This window comes from Orbicella franksi, chromosome 1, assembly GCF_964199315.1.
Source record: "Orbicella franksi chromosome 1, jaOrbFran1.1, whole genome shotgun sequence".
Taxonomy (NCBI): domain Eukaryota; kingdom Metazoa; phylum Cnidaria; class Anthozoa; order Scleractinia; family Merulinidae; genus Orbicella; species Orbicella franksi.
Genome location: NC_138145.1, coordinates 6,313,453 through 6,323,561, shown reverse-complemented (window position 1 = coordinate 6,323,561; position 10,109 = coordinate 6,313,453). Strand labels below are relative to the sequence as shown.

The 10,109-nt window shown below is 41.4% G+C and overlaps 1 protein-coding gene across 1 annotated transcript in view; it reads left to right on the top strand.

The window, feature by feature from the left end:
• LOC145465331 (heparan-alpha-glucosaminide N-acetyltransferase-like) overlaps window positions 1–10,106 on the top strand; it is a 20,838-nt gene extending 10,732 nt beyond the window's left edge. The window contains exons 12-20 of the mRNA XM_081449143.1: window positions 506–645; window positions 1,496–1,611; window positions 2,278–2,399; window positions 2,722–2,848; window positions 2,973–3,059; window positions 6,073–6,147; window positions 6,250–6,320; window positions 6,912–7,024; window positions 8,119–10,106. Of these exons, the coding sequence (XP_081305269.1) occupies window positions 506–645; window positions 1,496–1,611; window positions 2,278–2,399; window positions 2,722–2,848; window positions 2,973–3,059; window positions 6,073–6,147; window positions 6,250–6,320; window positions 6,912–7,024; window positions 8,119–8,300 (1,033 nt within the window). The 3' untranslated portion in view covers window positions 8,301–10,106. The remainder of the gene's footprint in view (window positions 1–505; window positions 646–1,495; window positions 1,612–2,277; window positions 2,400–2,721; window positions 2,849–2,972; window positions 3,060–6,072; window positions 6,148–6,249; window positions 6,321–6,911; window positions 7,025–8,118) is intronic.
• Window positions 10,107–10,109: the final 3 nt, after the last annotated feature.

Sequence of the window (10,109 nt, the reverse complement as noted above, 5' to 3'; positions counted from 1 at the left end):
GTAACGTAATACTCTAAGGCATAAGAACATAACAGGCTTTTGCACTGACATAACAACATTCGGTCTACAGTGACAAAATCGACAACAATACTAGCAGCAACAGCAGAAACATAACAAGATCGACGGCGAAGACGACGACAACGACAACAAATTGAAGAATTCGATAACGATAACAATGATTTATTATCTGAACTTGAAGAAGCACAAAACGTGGAGAATTGTTCTAAATAAGGGGGTTAGTTTACGGCAATATTCCTTTGCATTGCAATCGATTGCTGGATTATTTTTCCGGAAAACGATGACAAATTAATTATGCTGGGTGACCTAGGTACCATTCAAGTAGACCATAGAAACCCCGCACAAAAGCGACATTAACTGATTACGCTTTGCAAAAAGGGCACAACCCTAGCGTTCTTAGTGAACATCATTACAACACTATTTACCAGCATTCACTGCTTTACAGTGTATTTGCTTATGTGATTAATGAAGATTTTGTTTATTCCAGGTTTATCTGGATCATGGGTGTTTCTATCACTTTATCTTTCCGCTCCTTGAGACGCCAAAAAACAAGCAAGCTAAAGATTGCATACAAGATCATTAAACGAAGCTTTATATTGTTTGGACTGGGGCTGTTTACCAGCAATTGTGAGTTTCAGTTTAACATAAGAGGAATGCCAATTTGAACACCTTGAGAAACACTTAAAAGAATAATGCGCGAAACCTTTTAAGTCAAGCGAATTGTACGAAAGTCAACAGCTTACATGATTAGTTCCAAGTGTACTTTAAATTGGTACAGTTAACACACAAAATGTACTGAAGGTTTGCACGTCGACTTGCAAAGATAGGAAAACTGCATTCATGTCACTAAATTCAAGGTAGTTTTCTATTTGATTTTCAAGAGAATATTTTATGCAAACCATAGAAAGAACATTTGTTGGGAAAGATGAGGCTTCCTCTACAATCACAAGGGTTGATGAACAGAACTGAGATAAGTATGGGTTATTGACCAAGTGTGAGGTCGAGATGGCTGGATATTGGCCAAGTTCTTTTTTCTCTCGCAAAAAAAGAACGAGGCCAATATCCAGCCATCTTGACCGAACAAGCTTGGTCGATAAAAGATTTATTATATGGCTTTCGGGGAAATTTTTCTTGCGGGACGCGGCGGGTAGTCCCGAGCGGGCAAGATAGCTCCATCTTTCCCGCTCGGGTAGCCAATCACAGCGCAGGATTTGATTTATCTTGCCCGCTTACAGAGCTAGCCATATAATAAATAACATTACAGAGGGGGAAACAGAGAATTCAACACATGCAGCGTGTGACGTGTCCGAGCTAATAAAAATCGTATCAAAGTTAATAGAAAAGCAATGTGTAATCAAGATAGAAAAAAACTGCGCAGAGATGCCAAGAAAATTGCTCGTGAGGAAAGAAAGGGGCAAGAAAGAACTTATTTACTAACAGTGTTGACTTATTTACGTCTTATATAATTATTCTGCAGACGGTAATCTGGAATTCTATAGAATTCCAGGTGTTCTTCAGAGATTTGGAGTGTGTTACTTGTTTGTTGCCATGATGCAGTTGCTCCTCAGTCCGAACAATAACCGCGAAAAGAAGGTACATGTACTAGATAACTTCCACAGAGTCCGTTAAACTCAATGTTGAGGAATGGTCGAGATATGGGTAATGTAACGATGCAAGCAGTATTAGAACCAATCAAAAATAGTTTAAAAAGACCTCACGGCATGATTAACGGAAGCGTAAGGTAACATGGAGGGAAACCAGGGCGGTCGGACTACAAGTGGCGTACCGCTAACTCTCTTAAAACGCTCTTTACTCCTTCTACGAAATTCAGGTTTTTAGCTACACACAAAGAAAGCGAACTTTCCACATGCTACGGGAGAACCATCTTTTTAAGCGATCACGTCTTCCAATAAAGGCATACCCTTTCCCAACCAGTCTTGACCGTTTTATCTGCAGCAAGATAGGAAGAAAGGCCGATAGTGTGACTAACACTGCTACTCCAACTCTAGACGGTAACACCGATTGCGGGTAATCGGACATCTTTTGATAGTGCATCGTAATTGAACATGTCCGAGCCAAAGTTATGAAAGCGTCACAGAAATTGAACTAGGTTAGCTACTGTATAGTATTGTTGAATGGACGATGGGGAAGCCAGTAAAACGTTGGAGCGCGGAATAAAAGAGGGCTGTAGAGCTGAAGGTCTGTAATATTATGTAATTATAACGTCCATTAGTGTGTTTCGTACTGTTTGATTTTTAGGGACGCTGGTGGCATGTGTTCCGCGACGTGTATGGTTTGTGGAAACAGTGGATCTTTGCGTTGATGCTACTAGCTGGTTTTCTTGCTCTCACCTTTGCAGTTGATGTTCCTGGATGCCCAAAGTAAGCATTAGCTTGTTGATTATCAGGCTATAAAGCAACCACTATATTCTATATTTATGGAAGATTTCTCTTTTCCTTTTACAAATCTGCCTAAACAGACAGGTATCTCATTGTTCTTCCACTTTGGTCAAAAAACATTCAAGAATACAGGCTACCCTAATTTTCATTTCCCGCTATATACAAAAGAAGAACTTCCATTTAACTGTCCGCTTCAATTTTCATTTTATTATTATTATTATGATGATGATGATGATGATGATGATGATGATGATGATGATGTTTTTTTTGCCTCTACCTTATTTTTACCTTTACCTCATTTCAGGGGCTATACGGGACCTGGCGGCCTGGGGGAAGGTTACCCAGAAGCGTTTAACTGCACTGGAGGAATGGCAGGTTATATCGATAGAATCGCCTTGGGGAAGCATATTTACAGGTGGCCTACAATTAAGGTAGAGATTTCCTTTCGAATGGCTTCACTGTAGCTATTGGTGATAACCATTGTTTGACAGCACGCTGTATTTTGTTACACTTGCATTCTAAATTAATCTATCTGCGTTTATTATACTCTGACAGGATCTCTATAAGACTGTCCTTCCATTTGATCCTGAGGGAATCCTGGGATGTCTCACCTCCATCGTTCTAGTTTTCTTCGGTGTGCAGGTAAATCGCGTGTAACGAGATATTTTCTTATGGTGACTTACGACCTCAACCTCTTGAGAAGTAATGAAATTTTAAGACTCTGAAGTTGATTAATTTTAACCCAAATTTCGTCATGCATGCATGTATGTGTACAAATGTGTACTAAACTGATTTCTACAGTTAGCCCAAATTGACATAGTGCTTTGGAGTAAACTCTGATTGACTTGACGAGTCTAATAGATATTCTCCTGACTACAAAGTTTAAGTTTATGGCATCCATAAACTGATGTTAACGAGACCTGAGAGACAATATCTCAAGGACAGGCACACACATTCTGCATTGTAACACTTTATTTCAGAGACATGTAACACTATGAACCTCTTGTCACGCTCATAGGTAAATCCCAGTAACATGAGTAACATGCCACCAATTCCTGATCTCAAAGTCCATCAGGGATTCCCAGTTGAAAACAATCACCCCCTTTAGATATCACAACAAACCTTTCATTTCCTAAATAAGGCCACTGTTATCTACATCTGTAAAAGACAGTGTATCAATGGTTCCAGTCATGTCTCTCACGTGTCCACCTCATGCCCCTGACCTCTAGTCGAGCACACGCTCCTCGTTGTATTCAGTCTTCTTGTTTGTGCCGATCCTTCGCCACTAATTTATCTTTTTCCCTCCCACCCCACCCCCCCCCCCCTTCCCCATGACTGGAACCCTTGCTCTACACATTTTAACCCCTGATACTACGCTTTAGGACTATCTTTAAGCGAATAAACAAAATCATTTAGATCTATAGAAATGTTCGCCATGAATAAGGCTAATACTTTGTCTTTCCCAACGCACACACACACAACCTCGTTCCCAGGGTCTCTCATCTTACCGCCCCCTGGAGCGAGCGAAGAGAGACCCTGGTTGGGTCTGGTCACGTGTCTCCCAGAATCTGGGAGATGACAATTAAATTATTGAAGGGATGGGCGGCCTAGTAGGAATTTTGTCTATACTTAGCCCACGGGAGTGCGGGATGTGTTGTCACCAAAGTAAACCAAGTACGATATGTTCTGCGGCAATGTCGGCGGTAATATTCTGCAAACGCCGAGGAAAACTTATCCATCATCTGATAGCGGAAATCCAAGTCGCTGAAGGTTGTATGGTTCAGTGAAGGACGTTACATATTGTAAAAATCTCTTCAAGAAGGCGAATGGAGAATTACACACCGTGACCGAGGCTGTGTATGGAAGATCTTTGACTCAGCTTTACCTCAGAATGAAGTGTAGGTCTTGTGAACGGCGATTAAATAATTCTAGAGAATTCAGGGCCTTTTGATTGATCACTGAAAGCTAAGGTCACTTCGAAAGGAGCGTCAAAGGTTGAAAAGATCTATTGAAGTTTCACCGCGCCGTCGGCGCCCCGAACTTTGCAGAGCGCGAAGGATAATACAACGAACTCGTCGCGGTATGCATTTCGCCGTCGTTGCTGATAAACTGGATTTATCTTCGACCGAAAGGAGGCTAGAAGAAGAAAAAGACAAATATAATTTTTATTGTGTCGTTAATAAATTAGTGTACGTGACTCCAACGGTTCGTGACAATTGTGCACATTGTCATTTAATTTTCGATCTTTCGACCTTTCTTTACTTCACGCGTGTTTCTGAGGGGCACTTTTTATGCTGTGTTATTAAAAGAAATGGAAATTATAAGTAGAGTGGAGTCGTTTGATTGTGTTACAGCATATTTTTAGAGATCGTAGGTCTGCATGGTTTCCGCTGTAAACTCAGAGTGACACCTCTGTATAAATTTGCCATGCCGTGCTTATACTTTGTTTAGGTTCGTTTCTATTGCAAGATATGTTTTAAGGCTCTAAATATTGGCTCTCCAGGGACAAAGATTAAAATATCCCTTGAACATCAATTTGATCAAGTGCATTCAAAGAAGAAACAACAATTACTCCGGGATGAAATTGTGCTGCTCCACGTCCACAGTTGAAATGACTGACTTTCCATAAATCCAGTGGGTAAGACGGCAACACTGAAAATCAAGACCACTAAATTGCCTCGAGACAGACTTGCTTAACCTTTAGGTAAACGTTGGAATAGATATTATTCGAAGTTTCAGCGTGAAAGCTAAGTATTAATAAACGCCGCGGGTAATGGCAGTCGCAGCGCGATACTTCGAATTCGACAAAGCTCAACGCGACGAATTGCTGATTACAGAGGACCCCTCCCTGATGTTCTTAACTGTCAAAGTGGCACGTGACCAGACCCAACCAGGGTCTCTCTTCGCTCGCTCCAGGGGGCGGTAAGATGAGAGACCCTGGGAACGAGGTTGACACACACACACACGCACAAAAAAGGGGGCAAGCTTTGACACTACAATTCAGAACGTCGTGGATAGATACTGAACATTACTATTCCGTTACTTTTAGAAAAACATATATCCGTATATACTTATAGATATCATTTGTTTATAAAAGAAAAAAAATTATACCATTAATGGTTATAGGCTACGGCTATCTGTCTCTTAGCAAGCCTTAGACCTCGACATTCAGGGTGCAATGAACAGAGACTTTGTATTTTGGTGACTTTCTGTTGTTTGTTAATAAAGAACGGTGGCAGGGAAGTGCACCCATTAGCTGCACTTTACCCCACAGTAAGGCTCTAGTCCACTGGAGACAGGTCCGGAGAAATTACCTATTCCAAGGTGGCTACCCCCGGTACCACCTGATCTGTACTCCCCCCAGGAGGGGCTCCCCCTCCTGGTTCCCTCAGTCCCGCGGGACTGTGGGATATGGGCCTCACCCCTGGAGGCAGGTCTGGAACTTTTATTCCAGGGTGGCTACCCCCGGTACCACCCGATCTGTTCTCGCCCAGGAGGGCCCCCTTCCTGGGCCCCTACTCCCCAGTCGTCCTTCCCTACCACCCAAATTTTACCCACAGCCAGTGTGTTATTTCCTAAATGTTGTATCGTTAGTGGCAGCTCAGACTAGGCCTCGAAAGAGGATCATGAGTTTATCTTTCCTTGTATTCTCCAGGCTGGTCACATTTTGACAATACATTCTAAGCACAAGCCCAGGCTCATAAGATGGATTATCTGGGCAGTTTTAATGGTAAGGGTAATCGATCATCTATATACTTTGGGATTAAAGAAAAAGCCAACGCTAAACAACATATTGAATTAAAATCTCTTTTTGTGTTCTTGAATACTTTAGACTGCGATCGCAGTTGGCTTGTGCGGAGCAACCAAGAATGAAGGCATCATACCAATCAACAAAAATTTGTGGTAAGAACGGTACAGTATGGGCGCATTATAGAGGTCAACATAATTTTTCTTGAATAAAGATTCATTTTAATGGTTAATTAATTATCATTACGTTATTTACACTACTAAATTGCGTTACGACGCTATCAGGCACACGCACTTCAAGGAGCTTGCTTCGCGCACAGCACGAAGGAGATCTTGCGCTGCTTTGTCATGCAGTCAGAATTTAGACCAAAATTGATCGTAGTTCGCTCGCACACTAACTTGCGCAGCTGGCGGGTTTTCGCGCGCGAGTGCTTTTGTTTTGGTCGCGAAGCCGTGAACGCAAGCGACGAAGCCGCAAGTAGATTACTTGGTGAAGAATCGAGCTGAGTAAGTTAAAAAGAGGGACTTAAATGATTAGCCATTATTCAGTCAAATATGAGTATGATTGGTATTTCTTTTTTTTTTTTAGCGGGCCGTTAAATTATGCTTAGAAGAGTTTAAACTGAAGAGAAAACTATCTTTTCCTTCCAACAGTTTTTGGTGACGAAATGATTTTGTTAGCCGGGATATGGCTGATAATAACGGATTGTTGATTAACAGTTTCCAAATAATGAATTTTCTTTTTAGGTCAGTGTCATTCATCTTTGCCACGGGAGCTTCTTCTTTCTTCCTGTTTGCCATTTGCTATCTCTTGACGGATGTCCTGGACTGGTGGAATGGTGCACCTTTTTTCTACCCAGGTAAGAATTCAGGATTAGTACTGTAGATGTGAGACCCTGAACTCAGCCGTCAATCGTAAGTATAGCTGAGCGCCATTCAGCTCAGTGTTAGGCCTGGACGTGACTCCGTTGACCAAACTAGAGGTTACAAGCCGGTGCATGAGAGAAGCGGGCTTACGAAAGGAGCTAGCTGCAGAACAGACTTCAGGCTCGTTTCTTTCACTGGCTCGTCTCATACCAGCTCGTTTTTCGCTCTTTTTAAACAACTTGAGCGAGTAGCGCTCTTTAGGGCGACCATGACTTTTAGATCCGCGTTTACTGCAAACGACAAACGGCTAGCGGTCACGTGCTCAGAGCCAGACGTCACATTTGAGGTTTTCGACTCGTTTTGAACGTCAATAGGTGGGTTTTCACGTAAGTCATTTACCTCTGAATTTTATCTTATACCACGTACAAACGCGAAAATCGAATAAAGTAACACTTTTTCCACAAATTGGTTATAATTTTTAGGCAAATAAGCAATTACCTAGCCTTTTGTTGTTGTTCGTAGAAACTTACAGATCCTAAGTGAAGATCCAATATGACGGCGGCTTAAGTTGAATGTGTGTTTTACCATGCTGTATTTCCTTGGAAAGCTGCACGTGCTAGAAACTGCATAGTGTGTGTGTGCTTTTTTTCTTTTTGACGTAACTTTGACAATTTCAAATTCATTGACAGGATGATTTATATTCGCTCCAGCTTACTCCAGTCTAAATTGACCAACGTCCGAACGGCGAACGGCGAACGGCGAACGGCGAACGGCTAACGGCGAACGTCCAACCTCAAACCGCATTTAGACGTTTGCGGTGAACGTGGTGGATCTAAAGGTCTCTGTTAACTCGAAACTGAGCCGGGAATCTAAGCTAGTACAAGATTTGAATTTGGTGTTTTTCCTTAGGGATCGGGTCCCTTTGAGCTGGGCTATGTAACTGATTTGTGTGCATACATGCAAAGTCGAAATACCCTCTTCGCCGTTTAATTTTGCAACAGCTTCGATAAAAGCTGTAGGAAGTCAACCAAGGGGCCTAGATACCAGTCGACGCGAATTTGATGGTGTATATGAATTGTCGTCCTAGGTATGAATTCCATTCTTCTGTACGTGGGCCATGGCATTCTGTGGAGACACTTTCCCTTCAGCTGGGAGATGGATGAATACGGCTCACATGGAGAGAAGTTAGCTATGAGCATGACCGGCACCGCTCTATGGGTTCTTATAGCATATTACCTCTTCACTGTAAACGTCTTCCTTAAGGTCTAAATATTAACGCCTCACAACGGTTACTATGTCGACGAAACTAGTGTCTCTTTGTCTCTTCAAATTAACAACACAAGAAGTTAGTTACCCGAGTCCTAGACACTGGTTTTAAGATTCCCTTTGCCTAGCTGTGTTTGATAATCTGCTGTGAAGTTTCTTTTTTTCGTTTTTTTTTTTTTCTATCTAGGAGTTGCATGGTATCAAAAACTTAATTTCCGGAAACTGACGACATTTAGGGAACTTAAGCCAACCACGACGGCAACGGCAACGAACATGTCACTAAACAAAAGGTTTACTAAGCAGAACATTGGCTATGCACGTGCGTTATAAATCTTTGTGCATCTCGTAGCTTCCTCTGCAAAACAACCGGGAGTTTAAGAAAACCACGACAGCAACGGGAACATCGCTAAACAAAATGTTTAACGAGCAGAACAATGGCTGTGTATGTGCGTTATAATTCTTGGTACATTGGTACATAATCGGCGATGTCCTCGGCGTCGTGTCCTGGTTCCTTAAACTCCTTAGCATCGTGAAATGACCAAGTTCTGCGTATTTTGGAGAACGTAGGCCACGACGGCAAACTTTTTCTATTCTTTTTTGGAATTGATCGCTGGCATTACATATTTAGTTTGGGCAAGTTGTCAGATCGATTGGCGTACTGACCAGATTCAGATAGTTACGTTCGAAGTTAAGATATCAATCTATTTTTTACTAGGCATCGTCGCTGGGATCGCAGTCGTCCTTGCTTGAAGTCCCTCCTCCCCCCCACCCCCTCAACTATAGAAGACGGCGAACGTACGAGCGTGGTTTGAAAATCTTTTTTTTTTTTTTTCCAGCATTGATCCTATTGTGTCTTTATTTTTTATATATATATTTAAAAGTTTCAGTGATGGCTCATTTTGATGAGTTTTGTGTTTTAGGTAAGGGGTTGCTTCATGCGACGCACGTTTCTTAGGGCCAACTTCAGTCCACCATCATTGCACCTTTTTTTATTTCCATCAAAAACTACGACGAGTTATCATTTCTCAAATAAACTTGATATGGTACAAATATGCTGCGATGTTATCCTCAAGGAGATTAACACACAGGCATATGCTTTCTATGCGCAAAACAGAGCAGGTTTGCGAGGCGATAACCTTTTCGTTGTTGTTTTATTTTTTACGTTGTAGCCATTCTGGCTGCTTTGTATTATCGATTTGCCAATTTATAACGTTAATGTAATGGTCATCGTCGTTTAGGCACAAATGTGTGGATTTGTTAGCGGACAAATAAAGCAAGGAATATAATGATGCTTCTGCTATACCTTTAATAGTAGACGTTAATTTATATATTTTCTTTTGTCTTTAAATTAGGTCAGTTAAAAGAGCGAGAGCAATGTAACTATATTCTTTACTCAACGTCGATAGAACTCTTTTGTTTGTAAAAACTTGGCTGATCAGGATATGTTGCATTTTTGTTTTGTTTTTGTCAGTTAATAAAAGATTTTTTGTCAGTTAACAACAGCCTCTTTTGTCTAGGATAATACACAAGAGAAGAAAGTTGTGTAAAAGACGAGTCACTATCGCGCCATTATGTAACTTTGCCATCTGACCACTGTTTTTTCTTTCTTTTGTTGCCTCATGGGGAATTAATATGACTTCTTTTGTTTAAGAGCATTCACTTTTGTTAATGCCTTTTACCTGGAGGAAAGTTTCAATTAGCCATGAAACCTTACTAAGTTTCCCTGACTTCATGACTTGATATTTTGCTTTACATCGCGTTCTCACTTAATATCAAATGGTATGGCAAAGTGCGTGATCCACTTCTTGACGC